At 39.3% G+C, this 24,081-nt stretch overlaps 1 protein-coding gene across 1 annotated transcript in view; it reads left to right on the top strand.

Moving 5' to 3' along the window:
- LOC149284099 (serine-rich coiled-coil domain-containing protein 1-like) overlaps positions 1 to 24,081 on the top strand; it is a 304,267-nt gene that overhangs the window by 140,884 nt on the left and 139,302 nt on the right. The window contains exon 5 of the mRNA XM_089497149.1: positions 14,549 to 14,756. Coding sequence (XP_089353275.1) covers positions 14,549 to 14,756 — 208 coding nt within the window. The remainder of the gene's footprint in view (positions 1 to 14,548; positions 14,757 to 24,081) is intronic.

The following is a 24,081-nucleotide window of genomic DNA, read 5'->3' as shown; positions in this document are numbered from 1 at the left end:
TCCTTTATGCGGCCTGGAGCCTCCGCTCGTGATCCGCTCATAATTTACTTATGCAGTGAGAATTTCACCTTTAAAAAAACATTACAGTAAGTAATACTGTTGTGTAACTAATACTACATTATCACACTATAATGTAGTGTTATTAACCATGAGCAAGCTGTTCCAAAAATATAGAATAACAATTTAAATTTAACGTTTGCAGAAGCATATTGTGCGCACAAAATTTTGGCTCTGGGAAAAATTTTCCACAAGATACATTTTCTGCGCACCCCACCTAAGAAAAATTAGAGGGAACATTGCTCATAACCATTATAACTGGAGAGAAGAGGAGATAAAGTAGCAACATCTCCCATGACCTGAGAGTCAAGAGGGTTAATAAGGATAATAAGAAAGTCTTTTGGGGGTTTATGGTAGCCCATCCTGATGTGAAAGGTGACAACTCCATTTTATAAACCCACATAGCTGATCAACTCACATTTCTGGCCACTGGCTATCATGATGAACTTGGAAAAGGCTGTGGATTTGTGAAGGAGCCAGCACATTTAAATGTTCAAGTTCTCTGACTTTAAAGAGGAAAAATAGGGCTGCTATATTTATAAGTCTGTTGTCAATGCTGATATGGTGATACTTCAAAGGAGATTCAGTAGATGCTTATTAGGGGATTATTTAAGCAAATTGTTTTTTTTTATATTTGGGAAAGTAAGTTGTAATAACCATTTAGAGATATGGGAGAAGAATGGACATTAGATTATCTAGTGTTACATTGCTAAGTAATGCTAATATTTTGTTATAGTTCCTTTTTGGAAGCCATTTCCCTCGGCCTCCTTGATCCCCTGATGCCTGTCTCTTCTTGAAGCTCATGTTTGCTGGTTATAAGTACTGTATATCACTGGGTTCTTCAGTCCTTGTGGACATATCCATAGGAGCAGTACACAATCTGTTATAAATTAAATTTTAAGAAATAAAATATCAGTACATTATTTGCCTTTAGGATGCCTCACACAAATACATTGTCCTCCACAAATATTATCACTCTTGGTAAATATGAGCAAAGAAGGCTGTGAAACAATACACACAAATATTCTTCTTTCATGGATATCAAACAATTGCAAACAAAACAACAGTTTATCCAAAAAATTTAAAAATGGTTGGTTGAAGCTAGCATGTAGCTATGGGTACATTTCACCTATAACCCTCATAGAAAGTGGTTGTCTAGACAAGCACATACTCTACTTCATGAGAACTCAGGCTCTGATTACAGCTATAATAAAATATATATCATCATTTATGAAAAACTAATGTATTAATTATACAACTGATGATTTCTAGCTAGATAATTCAGTTTAGCTCTTTGGTCAGTTCCTTCCTAGAATGCTTGCATGGGGTTTATCCACAAGTTGATAGTCAAATCAATTTAGCATTTATATTAATAGAGTGCATTGCATACAGGATTCCTGGAAAAGCACAAGAAAACTGCTTATCAGTAAAGGCACATACTGCAGTAAACTGTGGGTAGTAGAGGCATTAGACCTTAATGAGTTCCATTTATTTCAGATGGGAGATTCTTGAAGTCACGGTTAGAGACATCATATGAAAAATATATTTCTACAACTATAGTATGTTATGTCTGAATTATATACTGTGCTTTATTCTAGGAGGAGGGAGGTTCAGGATGCCTGAGGGGGTTCTTATACCCATCAACCTCTAATAGATTAGCTTCCAATAGCAGGCACCTTCTGTACAAGAATATCTTATAATGCGTTAATGTTATTGTTAAACCGAACCAGAAATAAAAAGTTTGCTCTTCGTGAAAGGACAGCATTCCATATAATTTCTCTGGCTATTACTGTCACTGTACAGAGCAAGGTAAACTCCCAGCTGTTTTTTCTCGTCACTGCACAGTGCATGCAGTGTACATGTTAGAACCATTTATCGCCATGTTTACAGACCAATTTAGCAGGGATTACAGGAGGTTAAGCATGTCTTGGAAAGTAAAGTATAGAGAAGAAAAAAATGCCACCATCCATGAAGAATTTACTGTATAAATCTTCCGGTACATTACAAGGCTTTGTGGTTTTAATTTCAAATAGATTTCATTTGTTATTGTCACGTATCATGAGCAAATAAAGAGCAATGTCATTTATCAGTTCATGGGCTGCTTTGGTTTGTCATTATATTGTAATCCTTTGTACTCTCCCTGTGTGTTAGGAATGCTTTATTTGGATTTAAAAACATTTTTATTAGTTTGCCATGAATAAAAGGATCCTGGCGTGACCATCAGATTTTCACATTTGTCTGTCGTCTGTCTATCCATCTATCTATCTATCTGATATCCCAATGTGACACTTTTGTCTAAACTCTGTGAAGCTCTCGTCCTCCTGCTGTTCTCGATACATTATGTGTTAAAGTGAATCTGTCCACCAACGATATACATATCTACTAGATGTAGGATTTAACATTTTTTTGTGTATTAAGAAAATAGTGAAATTACTGGCTAGTGCATTGACACTAGGACCCTGTGAGGTCAGGACCCTGTGGGGCAGTATGAGGTGGTGACATCACAACACAGTTCTCTCATAGTGTAGTGCCATTGCAGCAAAGACAGTATAGTTACATTGCAAATGACGTTTTACCGTTAATTTAACTAATAACAGGTAAGTCATGATATTTAGTAATTAATATAGTCATGTGGTGCCTGTAACCCTAACAGCAAGGTCACTCCACTACCCTGTGTAATAATATAGCATGTGGTCGGCTGCTGGATTTGTGTGATCACTAGATACATCTAGGCTCATGTAAAAATAGCATGCGGCCACATGTAGCCAGCAGGTGACTGCAGGTCTGTGATCTATGGGCTACTAGTAGAGTTTAAGAGCTCATTTTGCATTCCAGTACAGTGCTGTAATATTTTCAACAGAGAAAAGAGGGCACATTATTTTAAGTTGGCGGATGAGACTCTCGTATCGAAATTTATCATTATCATTTCCATGGAAAATTTGGTTAACGAGGGGAAGACAAAACTATAAATCTATCAAAATGTCCCTATAAGTAAGCAAAGCTGATGTGAGATTATGGCATTTTCATTGTTAAGTAACAACAACTAAAAAAAGTTATCCTTTTCCCTTAGCTGAACATATATGTTCCATAGTATTTTGTATCCACTGCTACCTATGTGTGGTTGGACAGAGACAACTTCAAGGCCTACCTTATAATGACCGTATAGTAGATGTAAGCACATTGATGGTGTTTATAAATAATAATAATAATTAGTCATTACTGATCTCTTATGAACAAACATGAATTATTTCAACAGTAATTTTTATTAACAACTAAAACCTGTTGTTGTAATCTCTCCACTAATATCTGACAATATTTACAGAGACATAGACTACAGACTATTAAAGTTGAAGCAAACAAAGCCATATAACTAAAAGGATCAACAAGGGATTGCATTTTTAGCAAGTCAGTGAAACACATTTTAAAATGAGAACTGCGTGATGTCGTTGGAAAGTGCCATTACAAAGTGAGAAATAAATAGCACCATTTTAAGCCTATTTAAGTTAGGTTATTATAACCGTCTGCTAATACAAATCCTTGCCAAACAAAGCCATTTAATGATTCCAGTCACTCACCTCCGTGCTAGCAAAGTTCCCATGAGCTGATGATGACAATGAAACTGATACTGTCACCGTGACCTATATTACAAAACACAAGACATTTTTTAAAGGAAAACGGAGGACAAGAATAGAATTGGGATGAGAACCGAGGGACAAACACTGACACGGGGACAAAAAAAGGGTGGTTACAAAAGAAATAAGACTAGAAGAAAGACAGAAGAGCTGACATGAGGCAGGGAGTAGAGTCAAGACAACGAAGAACAGACATAAGTACTGTATGCGATAAGTAAAATAAATAGTCTGGTTAACGTTGACATTGACACATCTTAAGAAAAAGAGAGTCTTCGTACTATAACACTAATCTCCAGAGAATTGATTAAAATAGAGATAATTGCAAAAGGTCTCTTCAAAATTGTACTTGTCTGATGAATCAAGCACACAGAACCCGGCCAACACGCAAACCACTCTATAGGAAATGTTTATTGATTTGTGTTTTGCCAGTTGGGTGCCAAAAATGTGCCTCCACTTTTGACAAAAATAGCCTTGTGTTAAAATAGACATGTCATTTTATTTTTACATTAAATATTTAATAGTTCAGGATGTATATAAAAATACATGCTGAGAAGGAAGAGTGAGCTCAGGACAAGCTTTTAATTGGGTTATTAGGTCTCTTTCTATGAGCTCAATTATGATGAGTTACCTCCCAAATGTCCTTTGTTAGGAAGAAATATTTGATTTGAGACTTAGGTCTGGTAAGCTGCTCTAAAATACATGTACCAAAGCACCAAGTACACTTCGAGCACATCCACTGTAGCACTCCAGATGAAGTCAACTAAGCTCCCTTTGAAATCATGGGAGTAGCGGTAGGCAGTGCTACAGAACATGTACAAGATGTGTACTTAATGTGTACTTATGTAAAGCTGCCTGCTTTGGTTAGACATAACCAGGGAAAGGAGGGAGATAAGACAGATCTCATAATGTATAAATCCATATCTAGATAATACATGTAGTGAAATGCATTGTTTGTGAGGATCAGAGCTCCGTGTTGTGACTGTCCCAATCACACTGTGGAGGTCTGTGGCTACCCTGCAGCCAACAGGCAGGGCCGGCCCAAGGCAAAATGCCGCCTGGGGTGAATTTTAAAATGCCGCCCCCCCCTTATCTACCCTTCCTCTCCCTCCGTCCCTGCCGCCCCCCCCCATTATCTACCCTTCCTCTCCCTCCGTCCCTGCCGCCCCCCCTCCCCTTGTACTTACCTTTCAGCAGTCCTGCGGCGAGTCTCCCTGTTCAGTCTCGGTGCCGGCTTGTAATGCTGAGCGCCGGAAATCTTCCAGCACTCAGCATTACAAGCCGGCACCGAGACCGAACAGGGAGACTCGCCGCAGAGGAGAGAGAGAGGGGGGCGCCGAGCGGGTACTGACAGCTTGGTAAGCGAAAACCACTCGGCGCCCCTTTCTCTCTTTGGCTTTTTTTTTTTTAAAAAAAAGGGGCCTTCAAAAGTGCCGCCTGGAGCGGTTGCCCCACTTGGCTCCATTGTCGGGCCGGCCCTGCCAACAGGATATGATATTAGATGATACAGATACATGCCTCTCAAATGTGTCACTCTACGATGCTGTCCCACCAAGGTCTACATGTGTCCTGTTTTTTGGGACAGAAGTGAAGCTCAGTGGGACAGCGGGATTCAAGGTTTAACTCAAATGGAGGAGCACATATGACTCCTCACAGGACAATGTGTTTCTATGCTCAACCTACATTCAAAGGATATCAATGTCTTTTCCTGCAGTTCAGACAAAAAAAACTACTGCAGCCAACATTCCGTAATTACCCACTTGGTGACATGTCTAGTTTAACAAAAAAGAGGTTATGAGTGTTCTTTAGCCTGTTCTTTATTGACTTGTGGTGAGAAATAAAAGTACAGCTAGAGCATTGTATAACTGCAGTGCATCAATGGACGTCACTGCGTCCAATATTCAACTTGCTTGCTCTGTAAATGCTTTGAAAAAAGTCGACTTCATGCCTTCTTGACAGAGAACTTTCTCAGGCGCATGCCATTTATTAGGACTCCTGTGTCTGAATACTGAAAATATTGAGGGCAAAGAAATAAAAGCATTCATTCAGAGTACTTTGCAATCTAATAAGTGCTATATAATTTCCTGAAGTGATAAAATTTGAGTAAGAAATATTACACATCATTTGTAATACTGTCTTTAGACTTTAACTAAGATTAAGTACCTTTTGGGCAGTCAGAATACTTAAGTGGTAAATGTTATATATTGTATTACTGAAATCTGTGTTTGGTTTAGACATATATCGTACAGCTGTGGTTAGAACAGAGCCTTATGTGCATTCTTCACCTCTGCCATCTCACAGCACAGTGGAAGAATGAGGAAACCCAGGTTAGTGTACAAAGGTTTAACGTTATTTATACTGCCCCATCCCAATTGGGGTGGGGACAGAGGTGATCCCTATGCCACCGTGGGTGATTTATAAATTATTAGTGAATTATCAGAGTTGCTTTGTGATTTGAGCATGCAACTTCAGCTTGAGTTATCCATTTGACCACTCAAATCTTTAGTGAATAGGGCACAAGCTTATCCATTCCATCAATAGGTCGCAACTGCATGTTAGAGGGAAGGTTAGGAAGTAATTGTAGGAAGTATGCAGCCCTTAGTGTAGGACCATTACTCACAAGTGTCCCTCTTAGATATAATTTTGGAAATATAAATTATTACTTTCTCCTAAATGTCTTAGTTATGTCTTAGTCAATGGGTAACCAAAGCAGTTGAGTCTGTAGGAGAGTTGTAGTTTCAATTGTTGAATGTTACTATGCATTATAACACGCTGTCCCTAGCTCCTTTTTTTGCACAAAGTGCTGAGCATGCTCTTGATAATGCATAGTCTCAGTAAAATGGCTTAATAATTCTAACAGTATATATATATATATATATATATATATATATATATATATATATACTTTATAAACAGCCATCTGAGCTGTTCTTGTAGTTGAAGTTTACTGTAAACAGAAGTCAGAGAGATTAAATAGCAGATACCCTACTTAAATCAATCATAAAAGGTCATAGATAAGCACATAAGTGTTCTATTTTTACCATTTGAAATGTTGGGAGGTGTAACACTATTTCCTCATACTATATAACGTCTTTTCACTGTGGGAATTGTTGGTCAAACTGGGTAGGTCTTAGTTAAGGATTCAGTCAGGACCTGCAGGAGAGCGGGGGAGATGGAGTTGGACGTTTGCAAAAAGTCCACCCCAGGGTACACGGAGGCAACATGTTCAGACATGTTTTGTGGAGTGGAAGTGGTAAACATGATGGGTTTGGAATGGAGGGGCTTGATTGGGTGATGGATTAAAAAACACACATAACTATATCATAAAACCACTGGTGTAATTTGTACGAAGACATTACCGTCTCACAGGAGAACATACAGAATTTATAGAGATCTTATATTTAATATTTCTAGTTCACTGTACGTTCATTTCACACACAAATTCATTCCTATTATTACTGTATGGTGCGTAAAAAGCGATCATGCAGTGTTAATGTTGTTTGCCTAAATAAACCTAATTGATGGCTAATTAGATTTCACAAAAAGAGCCAGTGTTCTGTGTGATTAAGTTGGAAAATATACTTACATCTTAGTTATTGTATTTAAATTTGGAGGCAGAGATGGTGATCGATGCTGTACAAAGGCTAATAATTATTAGCCTAAAATTTACGGAACTATAGTCTCTGTAGTAGTTTGAATTGTTTCTTACTCATACAAGAGAATTCATTACTTTTCGCAAAGACAACCCCAAGGCAAACACTATATTTTACATCAGCACATCAATCCCTCTATTAAATGCCCTGGTACATTACAAGCTCTTAGAAACAAATACATAATCACACATTTCAAGATATACTATATTATGTCTCTAAATCCATTACTTTTTCAGTTTAACAATAACATAAGATTCTAACTATTTTATGTGCTAATCAAATGGGATAGCTTTTATCGTCTCCGTTTCTTACTGAAGGATTTTTCCTATTTCCACCTAATATGAACATGAAGGATTATCAGAACAGGGAGTTTATCCTTGGAACATGACTTAATGTTTCCATGATATGGGATGTCATGGTCTGCGAAAACCTTTAGATGTGATGTGGTACCCCATTGTTATTACGACTCTGCTCAGCTGACAGTGACACTTTTATAATCTTTTTGTTATTTTCCTATGATTGTAATGGATGTGTATGTACTATTGCAAAACCTTTAGCATTTATTTTAATGTTTCATGCATGTAATCACCTACCCATGGTCTTGTACTATTAGAAAAGCTAGATTTTGCAACCTTAAAGCCTCTTAGTGATTATAATATGGCAAAAATTGTGTAACGTGTGGCAGGGCACATGACATAATCAAATAACTATTTATGCCTCAGGCCCTTGTGCAAGCCATATATTTCTTTAAAAAATTATCTCTATACCCTAGTTGGATGTTACCCATAAATGCACCATTAGGTTCAACATACCTAGTACTGTTGAATGTCCAAATCCTATATATTGTGCATATATATATATATATATATATATATATATATATATATATATATATATATAATGCTATAATAATGCCATTATATACCATGGGAGCAGACATCTTAACTTCTGTCTGATTATTCCTCCCCATCACATTATCCCTTTTAAGTTGCTGAAAAGGGAGATAACTTAAACTGTAAGATGTATGGACAGGGATCTCCTACCTGATGTATTCACACCCATTGTACCTCGGTCAAAATGTCCGTATGGCTATAGTACTTCCTATATGACTTCACTTATAGGGTCCAATTCATATAAACATAGAACAGCAGATAAGAACCATTTGGCCCATGCAGTTGGTCTTTTTCCCCTGATATTAAGGCTCAAGCCTTAATCAGTCCTTTGGCTTGTTTTAGATTCAAAATAGCCACATGGTTATCCCATGTATGCTTTAGTTCCCTCACTGTATTAGCCTCTAGTGCAGGTGCTGGGAGGCTGTTCTACATATCTACCACCCTTTCATTAAAGTAAAACTTTTTATACCTCATCTTTCCTCCAAGCTATACATATTGAGACCATATAGACATTTTGATCTTGCAACCCATTCGCAATGTTATTATCCCTCCTCTGAGCTCTCCAGAATGTCCAATATCCTTTTGAAGGTGGGGTCTCCAAAACTCTACACAATACTCTAGATGGGGTCTGACCACAACCACCGCCCTCCTTCTGCTAAAAATGGCACTAGCTATACTACCAAACACCCAGGACTCTGTCTTCTGTTGTCACGGAGTAGCCCCAATGCTATATATGCCTTTGGATTTTGAAGTCCCAAGTGCATTAGTTTACATATTCCACATGTCTTCTAACAATGGGCGGTCCCTAAACCCATTGAAAACAATGCATTTTGAGCTTTGTCATTAAGGGGTTAAATGTGCTGCAACCTCTGGCTTTTGAGTTACTTGTTGCTTGTAGTACACCTTCTAACCTGTAGGGGATACATGCTGCTTGTAGTAAACCCTGTGGCCTTTACATTGTGAAGTACTGCTTATAGCACACACACTCTAGAATTTAGATGACTAAAAGCAGCTTGTAGTGCAGTCCATGGCATTTGGAGGGTTAATATATCAAGGACATTGTAATAAAAATTTATAATTTGATCACCTTTTTGCTCTAGTAATTATTTTACCGAAAACAGTTGTAACGCTAGTTAAGCTAAAATTCATTCATTTAACAAAAAAAGCACATGTTCAGCGAGCATTTTGGGCATCCCCTTTCATTCTTGTTTATAGAGGGTTTTTTTTTTCTTAATCATAGAGCAAGTGGAATGGAAAACACCCAGTTTAGTTTAGAATTCAAAGACAAATGCACAAGCTATGTGTACAAAGCTATATGAAAAGGCTGGTGGCCTTTACTGTCTTTCTCATCTCTGGGTCCCCTAGATCTAGGTTACTTTGATGGAAGGTGATTTATTCCAAGTAGCGACTTTATTCTCAGTTCACACATTTGGAAGTCAGGTTTAGCTTTTATGTACCATAGGTCATTGCTAGAGGACAGTGCTGGACCTGCATTAAAACAATTGTCATTTGTACATAGCATATCAGAGAATTACATTGGCCATTTATGATGGGCAGGTGTTAACACCAATCGTTGCTATATAGAATTGTGTTCTATATTATTTGCAATATTATTTGTCATATTATGTTCACTTATGGCCTATAGCGCTATATGTCTAAAAATATATTATTTTAGATTTTAATGGGCCAAAACATAAAATCTCAAGATTTTGTTTTTCTTTGTGTGAGGATGGGGGTGTGATTGAGGCCCAAGAAAAAGCATCACCTTTGGTCCTATACAGCTATATCAATTTTCCTTATTAAGTTTAGTACTGTACATAGAAACACTTTTCAGATTGGTATTACAATTCATCACCAAATTATTAAAATATGTTTACTGATTTATACCTTTCAATCTCCATGTCTACATTAAACATAAAGAACCGGTCTGCTTTTATCATTATTATTATTATTATTATTATTACTACATTTTTTTAATGTAGTGCTGTAACTTGATTTTTTTTTACATTATGGAATAAAATGATTGTTTTCTTTTTGTTAAGTGTGCCCAGATTTTTGTAAGTCTGTTTTGCTGCCTTCCTGTTTGTCTTTGTATATAAGCAGTTTGCTTTACACAAATACTGTATCAAATATGTAATTTTAATGGTGCGGATAACAAAATATATTACTGTTCCCTCTCAGGAATCACCTTCAAAATGAAAAGAGCTACAGTAGGTTTTTCAATCAATAGTTTGTTTGCTCAGAGTTTTGAAGATCTAAACAATATCTTTCAAAATCATTATTTCGTAGAGTAATTGGAAACATGGGGAACTTGGCTAAAAATATTTAAAAAAAAAGTTTATGGAATTATATACTTGATGTATCTGAAGTGTATTCAGGCTCCAAACGTCTTATTTTTTTTTAGAAACATAGCCCCTATGCTTATCAGCCAGAGCAGATAGCTGTGATAGTAAATCCAATGTCTTTCTACTTCTCCTTGACGTGATCGCTGTCAGTGTTGAAATACTGCTGTTCTGTCTTTCACAGTTTAATGTGTTTTTACTCATTGCTACATTTGTAAATACAAGTTGGAACAACCAATTTGTTTTGACTTGGGATAGTACTTTGTGTCTCTTCATGTCTCTCTGACGAATTGAAAATGCAAAAATTTGGCAAAAAGGACTATCTTCGGACAAGAAAAGATGCGACCTGAGGTACCGGCTGAGTGTTGTCCTACAAAATATATTTCATTAAACAGTTTCATGGGAAGTTAATGGAAACTAGTTTCCATCTTAGCATCTGCAAAAACAAATCTGAAGGTGCTGAATAAAACTATCACTTCAAAAACCAAGAATAAAATCTCCCAAGTGGTATTTACTCATATACCAACCAAGTGTTCCACTTTTTGTGGTGCATTCTCAATTTGTCCAACTCTCCTGGTTTTATGGACAGTGGTGGTCATGTGTGGGTTTGGGAGTTCCCCTCTCCTAATTGCCCCAGAGAGCTGTACAATCTTAACGGAGGCCTGTGCTGTTGCTGATGATGTCACTGTGACCACATGGCCTTCTGTTAATGCTCTGTAGCTTATTGTTGTGTGGTGGCACTTTGGGTAAGTTGGGCAGGTTGTTTGGTGCCACCCCTGACACTAGTCCCATCCTTTCTCCATACACCCCCTCCATCACTAACCCTATTGTTCTTTGATGGATTTCTAGCGTAACAAAAAAGTGTCTTAAAATCCCAGCGTGAATACTAACATTATTACATTTTAAGATAAAAAAAGCCAAAGTAAATAGTTTATTAAACACAAATTATTTGCAAATAAATCATGAAAAAAGCATTAAAATGTATCTCAGTTTCCAGTATAAATTACTGTCAAGTGTAAGTGCTGCGAATTTCAGTGGGCTTTGTTGCTAAGCTTTGTTACATAATATGTTGTCAGTCTTCCCTTTTATGTCAGGTGTCAAATATAAAAATAAAAATGCCATGTTCTCATTTCAAAGCTTTTGAGAATATTCCAGTGTGTATGTTTGTATGAAGGGGAAACAAATTGGCCAAATATATTTGTGCATCATGGTGTGGCAGTATGAAAGTAGTGACATAACAACATCATTGGTTATATCAAATCTCCTTAGTTATGATATTATTTTCATCATTTTGGTTCTTCTATTGTTTGCCATGCATGCTTTTCTCGGATGAGTAACCCCTATTATTGTTTTTAGTCCTGGTCCTTTAAGTTGACGGCAGCCTGCTGATGTCAGTGTGGCCGACACCTGGATGTGCTCAGCCTCAGTGCTAGCTTTTACTGCTCATCTAGCATGTGGCCGGCAAATCATGCCACTGGCCGCAGGCTGCAGCACCCAATCTCCCGATAGGGCTGAATCGGCCGATTGGACAAGTATGTGGTGATGTTGACCACATTTTCCTCATGGCCTGTACTTCCTGATTGGTTTTGTAAGCCATGTTGTCTGTAATATTTAAAGGGACTCTGCAGTTTAATTTGACCTTCAATGCATATGGTAGCTGTGAGGTCCATTTAAATTATCATGCTTTAGCAAATTCATTGAGGAGTATCCAGAATCCACCATATACATTTGTCTCTCTGTCTGACTATTTGTGTTAATTATAGGTTTGTGTAGTTTATTACTCCATTACTTTCTTTGTTAGTGGTTTATATGACATATGTGGGTTTTTTAAATACTTGATACACTGGATAGTTATAAAATAATTTTCATATTTTTAATCTGTTAGCATTACCTAATCTGATCCTATAAATGTGGCTCACACATTAAAATTTAGCAACACCATTGCTGTTAGTGTGATTTTTTTTCTTGCTGGTATTTGGATTACAGTGGTATTAATACTAGTGCTGTCTTTTCTTACAAATGTCCATTCAACTGAAATGTTCATCAAAGGGTAAGCTCACCTGTCATTGCTATAGACAGACTTTCTAATCACATAACAGTGCAAAAGTAAAATGCCACAGCTACTATAGGATAGCCGACAAAACCGGCAATATTAGACATGACAGTTCTACGTCCTGGGGAACTCGTAATAATGATGGACAAAATAGCTGTTATACAATGTTTTGTATTCATGTCATATGTTTCGCTGCCTGTCAATATGCTCTGTATTTACTTTACGTTAAGCAAAAGCCTTTATGGCCGACATTAACTACTATTAGACAGCACCCCCCCCCCCCATAACTGGCTTCAGATGTATACAACACTCTTGAAAATAATTGCAGTGAGTGCAATTATGTTTAAAGAGTTATTCAGATCTTACAAAATTATTCTTTACTTCTAAGCATTAGGTGAATGTATGTTATACTAATGCTTAATTATGCAATATTAGTGCTGAAATCAGCTGCTTAGTATTCCCCGTATCCACTCACCTTTTTCTTACTAGACTCTAATTAACATTTCCCATCACAGAAGTCTCACTCAAAGTGCTGTTGGAGATCTTATCTCTTTAGCATATTATATATTCTACATTTCATGTAGCTTTTATTGTTTAACTAGCACCCTAAGAAATAGCATTAATGTGAAGTCAACTTAAATTGAATACACTCCAAATAAGATCAATCAAACCAAAAAAACTACAAATATCAGAAGAATAGTGTTTTATTTCTGAATAGCTGCCCATGCAGTCATTTTAAAACAAATATATCCACCTTCCTCTCCGAACATTCCCCCCATAATGTTAGGGCTTTAGGATGACATTTCTAATCCCAATAACAGATAAGTGAAATGTCTAGGCTACAGAAGGTGATGGGTATCAAAATAATCTTGGAACACTGTATGAAACTGACCATCTCTACTGGTGCTCATTGGAAACCTAAAGTCATTGAGTACCTTTGTCATGGATGAACATTGACACTTAAGGGCAAAGACAAAACAAGAGAAATGTTTTATAATACATGGGCACTGTTTATCAAGACACTTAACTACTCACAAGAAATGCACACAAAGTGGTTCTGTAATCATAATACACTCATAAGAATGAATTCATCTTCCAGACATTGACAGGTTTAATGCTGCACATTTCTTGGCTGGGGCAGTGACAAACTTTTTGTCTGATACCACAGCCAAGTGTTATACTATCCAATGTTTGTTACCAAGACTAGGGCAAATCATTCTTTATATTAATACTTATAATTAACAATGTCTGTCAATGGCCACTAAAATAGCCATACAAACGGTAGGTCCATGCTGATATCAAAACCAGTGCCTGCCATCTTTTATACATACTGCGATTCTATGTACAGTTTGTCCTATTACTTATTTTATATTATGGTTGATATATAACATGGTCACCACAAATTAATATGATCTGGGGACTGTATCTGTTTTGGTAAACTGCTACAAATATAGGTATTGTGCAACCCCTTGTTCTTCTGTATAGCGTGTAAAAGTTATAAAGATCAGTAAATACAGTATGTGCAAAAAAAACCCAGATACTTTATTAATGTTTACAGATCCAGGGATCTAAGCAAACTATGTAGGGATTACAGATGAGAAAATTGTCAGATATTATTCTGTAGTTTTATTAGAAGATAATAATCAAATACCCACCCAAAACGTTAATGTATATGATAGCTTAATTATCTTTATAAAATATCATTGTGTACCCCCTTCCAAATCCATGAAAGGAGTCAGCAGAATCTCCCCATACACATTTGCCCCTTTCCACACCTGCTCCTCCCTTGTGATAAGCTTACCACCAGTCTGCTCCAGCACTTGTTACAACATTTACTTGTCCACTATTAGCGGTGACTGCGTGCACAACACACTAATGGAAGTATCGTGTGACATATTGTTTTGCCATTGTTTTTTTCCAGGAATCTCTTTCTCCATTTGCCAAAGGAAAGCGATGCAGAAGATGCTAAGTCCCCTCGTGTCTGTCCAGTGCCCAGTAGCCCGTCTGTGGAATGGCCCTTTCTTCAGGAAGACTGTGCAGGGCTGGAATCCTTACCGTTTAGACTGATGATGCAGGACTGCACATCTGTAAAGACATCACTTCTGAAAATGAAGAGGATACTGCAAGAGGTAATGACTGTTTCTGAGGAGTTACATATATATATTTTCTATTTATTAAAACCTGTTTGAAATAAAATACATATATATAAATATATAATGTGACAAACCCTGTTCTGGACCATAAATGTCACTTTTCAGGAACACCAATTTGATGCAAACGAAGTACACAAAACAAACACCCCAAAACAAAGTCATAAAAGCAAAGCCCAGCTCCCAATTGAAGTCTCCTCTGGCTATACTTTGCTGGCCCAGACTGACCAGCCTAACTACTCACTTCATGTCTCTGCCAGACCCAGTTAAGCCAGAATCTGGAAACCTACCCTAGACAGTACACTTGGCTCGGGGACCTTCCTCAGGGCCTCTCTTTGCCCTAGGAGCGAAAAGGAAACATTTTCTCCCCACAATAGTCTCCCTGATTGTCAGACTCCAGGTAGTTTTAATGCCCAGCACTTGTGCCTGATGGAGTCTCCATCAAAGTTCAGGACTGGATCCTGCAAATTGTGTGCTTTAATGCTGCACTTAGACCATTGGTCCATCCTGCTCTCCAAATGCTGCACCCCAGGGATCCATATGCAAGATTTGCACATTAGCTGTTTAGTGCCACAATATCTCTGGAACTGCAGTCACAGTAAGCACAGAGAGGAAAGGGATCCAGAAAAATGTGTTAACTTTCCCTTCAGATGTATAACTTTCAGATTGATTGCACATAATAAGATATTAGCATAAAACCATAAGTTCCATGGTAATATTGGGAAATTATACTCTGTTCTCACCAAAGCACATTACTTATTCAATAGGCTTCTCTTCTGAGAGAATAAAAAGGATATGCAATAAAAATACCGTATTTTTCGCTCTATAAGACGCACCTGCTGATTAGAGGAGAAAAAAAAGGAAAAAATATTTTGAGCTAAAAAATGGGCTATAAAAAAAGGACATCATCCTCCCGTCATGCCTGCACAGAAAAAAGCTGGTCAGACATGATGGGAAGTGTAGTTGGACTACAAGCGCCGTACTGCGCATGCGCCGGCGCCATACGTGACACGGCGCTTGCGTCAAATCCCCCCGTCCTCTCCATCCAGTCCGCCCTTAGCCGTCGCAACGGACCAGAGAAGAGGAGAGGCGGCGACAGAGGCGGCGGTCTCCAGATGAAGACCTCCCCTGGACGGCGAAGCGAGACAGAGACTGTCCGGGACACTTTTGGTGAGTACCGTATTGGCTCGGATATAGGCCGCCCCCGTATATAGGCCGCACCCTAAAAGTTTGGTGCTTTTTTAAAGAAAAAGTTTTTTTCTTTAAAAAAGCACCAAAAAACATACTGCCACTCTGCCCCCCCCGCCCCCCGAGATATGCTACCACTGTCCTCCCTCCCCGAGATACGCTGCCACTGTCCTCCCTCCCCGAGATACGCTGCCACTGTCCTCCCTCCCCGAGATACGCTGCCACTGTCCCCCTCTGCCCCCCCCTCCCCAACTTACCGGAGCAGACTCCCGGGTGTCTTGCGGGGCCGGCGGGGGACATCTACGCAATACAACTTCCGGTGCGGCACATCCGGCACCGGAAGTTGTATTGCGTAGACGTCCCCCGCCGACCCCGCAAGACACCCGGGAGTCTGCTCCGGTAAGTCCGCGGGGGGTGCAGAGGTAAAACGCATCCGCACGATGCGCTTAGACAACCTCCCGTGCCGGCACCCCCCCCCCGTGGGAAGTGCTGGCAGGGGAGGCTGTCTGAGCGTATCGGGGAGTAGGATGCAGGTCCCCTGCACCGCTGCGGGGGATCTGTATCCTAACCCCGCTGCCTGCCCGGCGCCCGGGACTGCATGTCCCGGGCGTCGGGCGCTAGACCCCGAATATAGGCCGCACCCCCACTTTAAAGTCTTAAAGTGGGGGAAAAAAGTGCGGCATATATTCGAGCCAATACGGTATATCGTTGCCCCCCCCCCCCTCCCTGCCTGCATCTTCGCTCCATAAGACGCGGCTGATTTTTCATCCTACTTTGGGAGGAAAAAAACTGCGTCTTATGGAGCGAAAAATACGGTACTTTGCTAATGGATTCTTTGTGAGCTGGAACAGCCTGTCAAATAATAAAATCAATAAAAATTAAAAACAAAATAAATAAATACAATTAATATTGTTAGCTTAGGGCAGTGATGGCGAACGCGTGGCACGCGTGCCGCTGTTGGCACGCCGAGCCGTCTCTGTGGGCACGCCGTGACTACAGTCATACACTGTAGTCACGGCGTCGGCTCCCGCGCAGGGCCGGCCTTTGGGGTGTGCGACCTGTGCGACCGCACAGGGCGCCACACTCCAGGGGGCGCCGCCGCGGGGTCCGACGCCGCCGCTCATCAGGGGGGTGCCAACTTGCGGCACCCGGCACCCCTCCAGAGACGGACAGTAATGTCCGCCACTGGAGGAGCAGGCTCCTCCACCCGGCTTAAAATCACTCAAGGGAGCCGGAGGTCTGTTAAAGACCTCCGATACCGCTCCCTTGTGATCCGCGCGGCAACAGCTGCTGTGCGCCGGGGTTTGTTGTCAGATCTCGGCGCACAGCACTGAAGCCGCGCCCACCGCTGTCCGTGCCCTCCGACCCAGAAGAAGACAGAGAAGACAGAAGAACTGAAGAAGAGGAACGAAGAGGAGGAAAAGAAGCTGAAAGAAGAAAGGAAAGGTAGGAAAGCATTAAGTGAGAGTGGATTGGTATGTGTGTGGATTAGTATATATGTGTGGATTAGTATATATGTGTGGATGGGTATATGTGTGGATTAGTATATATGTGTGGATTGGTATATATGTGTGGATTGGTGTATATGTGTGGATTGGTGTATATGTGTGGATTGGTGTATATGTGTGGTTTGGTGTATATGTGTGGTTTGGTGTATATGTGTGGATTACTATATATGTGTGGATTAGTATATATGTGTGGATTAGTATATATGTGTGGATGGGTATATGTGTGGATTAGTATATATGTGTGGATTGGTATATATGTGTGGATTGGTGTATATGTGTGGATTGGTGTATATGTGTGGATTGGTGTATATGTGTGGTTTGGTGTATATGTGTGGTTTGGTGTATATGTGTGGATTACTATATATGTGTGGATTGGTATGTGTGTGGATTGGTGTATATGTGTGGATTGGTGTATATGTGTGGATTAGTATATATGTGTGGATTGGTATATATGTGTGTGGTTTGGTGTATATGTGTGGATTGGTGTATATGTGTGGATTGGTGTATATGCGTGGTTTGGTGTATATGTGTGGTTTGGTGTATATGTGTGGATTACTATATATGTGTGGATTGGTATGTGTGTGGATTGGTGTATATGTGTGGATTGGTGTATATGTGTGGATTAGTATATATGTGTGGATTGGTATATATGTGTGGTTTGGTGTATATGTGTGGATTGGTGTATATGTGTGGATTGGTGTATATGCGTGGATTGGTGTATATGCGTGGATTAGTATATATGTTTGGATTGGTATGTATGTGTGGTTTGGTATATATGTGTGGTTTGGTATATATGTGTGGATTGGTATATATGTGTGGATTGGTATATATGTGTGGATTGGTGTATATGTGTGGATTAGTATATATGTGTGGTTTGGTGTATATGTGTGGATGAGTATGTGTGTGGATGAGTATGTGTGTGGATGAGTATGTGTGTGGATGAGTATGTGTGTGGATTGGTAAGTGTGTGAGAGTGATGGGTGTTATGCTGTACCATTTCCAATGTCTTTTTCATGATCTAATTATGCTCTAAAAGTACATCATAACTCCCATCACTCTATACTGTTCCATACAGTGGCAGATCTGGGAGGCAGAGGCCTTGCACCTCCACCGCAGGACTCCTGAAAGGTAAGTGAACTTCAAAGAGGGAGATGGTAGATAGTTAGGAGGGGGTAGATAGGGAGAAGGGAGTGAGACAGGGGAAAGGGGGTAGATAGGGAGAAGGGAGTGAGAAGGGGTAGATAGGGCAGAAGGGAGTGAGAAGGGGTAGATAGGGCAATCATACTCCTATCATGCCAAGTCTGCGAGTACATCCTGGAATCTGGATATGCCTGGGCATTATAGGAATGTGATTGCTGTTCCGGCGCACAGCTCTGAAGCGCGCACCACGGGAAGACGGACGCCTCCCGCTCCCACCGCAGATATTGGAAAGAGCTAATAATTCTCTGTTATTATTATTTAAGCTCAATAGTTTGCATCTCTTGTTTCCCACAGTCCTCTGAAATGTCCCCTGGGTCCCACTGCCTTTCCTAAAATAATCTCTTTCTATTAATATGTTATATTGATGCATACTGTTGTGTATAGTCATTTTGTACCGAAAAAACGTCCTCTCCATGTTTAATATGCAGTGTTGGCACTTTGAGGTCTGCAAATAGTTTTGATGCACAAAAATGGGCACTCAGGCTCAAAAACGTTCGCCATCACTGGCTTAGGGTATGAGGGTTTATCAAAGAAAAAAGACACTGATAACCATGATGTAATGTTGTGATAGAGTATGAAGTCAGATGTTATCAAGGATTGGCAAAAAAAACAAAAAAAAACCCTTCATGTCCCGGTCTAAGACTAAGCACTGGGCATGGATGCAGTGCATTATGGGAGAGTACACTCTTAGAACCTAGTTCTATGTATTCCCTGATCACACCACTCATTGAGTAGACCAGAGACATATCTGACAGCCTCATAATTCATTGTTCCCATGACTAAACTCCCATAATCAGATGGAGGCGTAGAGAGCATGACTGAATTTTATCACAGCAGGGAATCTGGGAGTACAGAACCACATTTCTCTAGTGGTTCTGCCTTTCCACTTGTAGAAACGTGTTAGAAGTCTTCTATTACATCGATTAACTCTAAGGGAACTAAGGTGCAATGTGGAAGCATAGTAACCTGTAGCCAGAAGTTTAATGCCATGTGGATACACTAGACGTAGAGTATTGCTGATTTTTTATAATCTTGTTCTAAAACACTGTATCCAACTACATTTAATTGAGTAATGATGGATATAAGATATAAAAGTAGCAATAGGTATGTTTATTTAGTAAACTATTCAAACAACGTCCCTTACCTTAACGTATGTCTACGTTAGTTTGACATAAGTAATTACCAAGGTTCACTTAAATCCTATTTTTTCATAGAATACAGATTTAATATTTGATTAATATATCTGGCATGGATAGTATAAGATCACAAGGATTTGAATGCCATAGAGAATGAGATCTGTGAGTGAACTGCACAGGAAGCAAAATCAAGGGTAAAGACCAATTTTAAATTTGATTATTTGAAATGTATCGTCCATATATGTATCAAAAATATAGACAGACACAATGTAACAGTGTTTTATGCACAATGTTACATGACCTGCCACAGGACAAAATTACTTTTTGACCCTCCTTTTTGTCAACTGTGGTATGACGTCATACCCTGTCAATGTGCTTCCTAAAGACTTGTGGCTTCACGTACAGAATGCTATAGAGCCTGTGCTAGCTTGATGCAGTTCTCCATTATGTTAATGGGTCGACTGATGAGATGAGACGTCTACCTTGTTACCCATTGAGCTCAGTGGTGTGATTTGTCATAGTTTTACGGTAGAGGGGCTACTGCCCTAGAACCTGCTGTCCCCTGAACCTGCCATGCAAGGTCTAGTCAGCCTAGACCAGAAAATACAGCTAGTGTAAATAAATTCAGATTAAGCAGCCATTTTGGGGCCCTTGTGAAACAGGTTCCTCCTCAATACATCGCTATAATGTATCTTTAAATCTTAAATATTGGTTAATTTTTCTATGTCTATGTTTTTTTTTATCACTCACATTATAGAGACGTTTGCTTAGTGCCCCTAATGCGCCTAGACCTGCTCCTACATACTTATTTAACCATAATTTCTCTCTATTTTGTTGCATTGTTATCATGGGTTTATTGTACAGGATAAGTGAAACTTGAAAAGGAATTGCAAGGTGAAAGATTGACCATGCATGGTGCAGTCTCCGTTACAGAACCCCAAAGTCAATTACTTTTGAAAGTAGACAGCCTAGTGTATTTATGGTATCAATACATACTGAAGTCAACAAAGCCAGAACTAACATGTGAGTCTGTGGTTTCATTTCAACATCTTTACTATGCATTACGAATAGCAAACCTTGAGAAATGTTTCTCCTAAGAAGGGATGAATTGGCCCTTCATAGTGCCTACTTCAATCTGTGAGGTGAAATGCCCCTGATAGAACTACGTGTTTTACAAGGCAATACATAATACATAATGATGCCAGAGTTCATTTATCAGCTCTTCTGCAAACTGTACCTTTAGTACATAAGCCTGTATATTTACTAAAGAGATTCATTGGCTTCTAGTTCATACTGATATCTAATATAAATATTACATAAGTTATGGTGGGTAAATGGTGATGGAAACCCTTCCACTTAAATTTAAGGGGTAGTAGAAGTATTATTAAACACTCATCTACAGACACCAGACAAGCCAGAAGGCTTGTTTTTCCCTCAGAAATCTCATGATGCTTTGACAACCACAAGGGATTCTGGGTAGGCGCATGCAAATAAGGTTAACAATTATCACCTTTGCCTCTATATCCACTTTATACATGGATCCCTTGTAGTAGTATTATTTTGTTGTTTAGTAGAAAGAACCCGTAAAGTATGGAGTGTAATCTACTTTAAGCCAAGTTGAAAGTTGAAGTTTATGATGCATACTGTTAAAAATGAATTCCTAAGCATTTTTCTCTTTCCGAAAAAATATATTTATATTTGTTTTGTGTTAGTAATGTTATTTGACAGTCTATTAACCCAGTGGTGTTTTATGGAGGCCAGACAGACAGTTGCTCTAACACACTGTCAAAGCAGGTACTGCCTGATATCTTAATAGAAGTGTAAATGGCTTTGTTCAGAGTTGTGTGTGAAATGGCTTATCATCTATCACAGTTCTGTACAGGATTTATTGGAAGGCGATTAAATATTTTTTTAAATGTTGTTTTCTACCTACCATACGTGGTATGAAGAATAACAGAAAAATGGATCAGTTCAATAGAGCAATTTGACAAATAATTGTTTATGCTGTATTGCGATAACACTCAAATATATAGATGGATTATAATACAGAGTGTTCTGCCTTTTCAATGCTATGGGAGTTTACATAATCTTTAATGTGCTGTTTACATCTTCATAGTGTCCTTGTGCAAAGCAATAATGCCTTTTCTGCATCCTTTAAGTATAGGTTCTAACGTATATATATATATATATATATATATATTTATATATATATAGTAACATAGTAATTTAGGTTGAAAATAGACTATTAAGTCCATAAAGTCCATCAAGTTCAACCCTTCTACTTATCCTTTCTGCTTTACATCCAAACAAGGCAAAAAGCTATTTTAAAAATGTTGCCCCTCCAAAAGACAATCCGATTTCTCCTTAAATCAAGAAGCTCTAAAATATTGATGTTTATTCTGCTACTTATGCTGTACATAAACATATCGCTGAATAGCTTTTTATATTGGCCCTGCACATATTTATATAATTTTATAATATCCCTTCTAAGACTTTTTCTAGTTCTATCATTTTCAACTTTTATAAGGACGTGTGCCCAGAAGTGCACCGCATATGTAAGGTTAGATCCTACCATTGATTTATGAAGTAGCAAGGAGATAATCTCTCCATGAGCCAATACCCTATTCGTTTTATACAAGCCAATATCTTATTGGACTGGCATTGGGCACTGTTTTGCGTTGTCTATAGTTATTCCTAAGTCATTGGTATTTTTTCCCAGGGATATACAATTTAAACTACCGTATTTGCTCAATTATAAGACGACCCCCCAAATCTGAATATTAATTTATAAAAAAAAGAAAAGGAAAAAGCCTGAATATAAGACGACCCTATAGGAAAAAAAGTTTTACCAGTAAATGTTAATTCATGTAAACAATTTTTTTTAATAAAACCTATGATTGAGAAAAATATTGTTTTTATTTCCTTTTTTTTTCAACCTGCCGCCCACCCCAGTTATGCACATCTGCCCCCTGGCTTGCCAGTGTGCCCCATGATATGCCTTTTAACCCTCTAAATGCCACTGTGCCCCATGATATGCCTTTTGACCCCCTATGTGCCACTCTGCCTCCAGAATTGCCTTATACCCCTATATGCCACTCTGGCATTTAGGGGGTTAAAAGGCATATTATGGGGCAGAGTGGCATATAGCGAGGTATAAGGCATTTCAGGACGCAGAGTGGCATATAGAGGGTTAAAAGGCATTTCTGGAGGCAGAGTGGCATTAAGGGGGTTAAAAGGCATTTCACAGAGCACTCTGCTTCCAGAAATGCCTTATGCCCCCCCATTTAACACTCCCTCCCCCTCCCTCCTCCAAACTTACTGGTGCTTCTGAGTCCCCCGGTGCTTAGTCCGGAACTCTGATCTCTGACAGACGGGGAAGGTCTGCGTGATGGACGCAGACAACCCCCGCTACTAACTGCACCTCCTCCCGGCTGCAGCGTGTAGATCTCTACTCGATTCGCGTAGAGCTCTACACGCTGCCCGGTGCTTAGTCCGGGCAGCGTGTAGAGCTCTGCGCGAATCGCGTAGAGATCTACACGCTGCTCGGACCAAGCACCGGGGACTCAGAGGTACAGGTAAGTGTGTGTGTGTTGTGGAGGGGACAGGAGGATCCAGGTCCCCTGCATCGCTGTGGGGGATCGGGATCTTAGTCTCATAGTCAGACCTAGTTGAGGTCTGATTATAAAATAACCACGAATATAAGACGAGGGGGATTTTTCAGAGCAAATACAGTATATGTTGCATTGCTATTATTTTTCCCATAATACATAACTTTACATGTATCTATATTGAACCTCACTTGCCACTTGCCTGTCTACTCCCTAACTTTGTCTAAATCCTCCTGCAAAGAAGAAATATCGAGGTTAGACTAATTATAAATAAATATGTCTAAAGCTTTACACCTTTCAGCAGCCCATTAGCTATATGATGGAGAACATTTTTGAAAATTAAATTAACTGGGCAAGCACATTTAACATGTAGGGAAAGAGACCGAAAAGCCAATCAGAGCATACTATCTGAAATATAGCCCTCTCACCCTTCCTGCCTTGGTGCGGATAGACACCGGGAGAGTGGATCTGGCTCTGCACTGGATTGATCCTGTATTATACGCATACCTGGAATACACCAGCATTCCAGAGGATCCTCTAAGTAGCTACATTACGTGTTCAAAAACATATGTTCCCAGTACTCAAGCCGCAGTCAAGCCTAAAGTGTGCGACAGAATAAAAGAATAAAAATGATTTCTTACAGGAAGGCTTCGGGTAGCCGGAG

Source organism: Sceloporus occidentalis, unplaced genomic scaffold (genome assembly GCF_023333645.1).
Source record: "Sceloporus occidentalis isolate IW3139 unplaced genomic scaffold, rSceOcc1.0.p SCAF_99, whole genome shotgun sequence".
In the NCBI taxonomy this organism is placed as follows: domain Eukaryota; kingdom Metazoa; phylum Chordata; class Lepidosauria; order Squamata; family Phrynosomatidae; genus Sceloporus; species Sceloporus occidentalis.
This window is presented reverse-complemented; position numbering and strand designations above follow the sequence as displayed.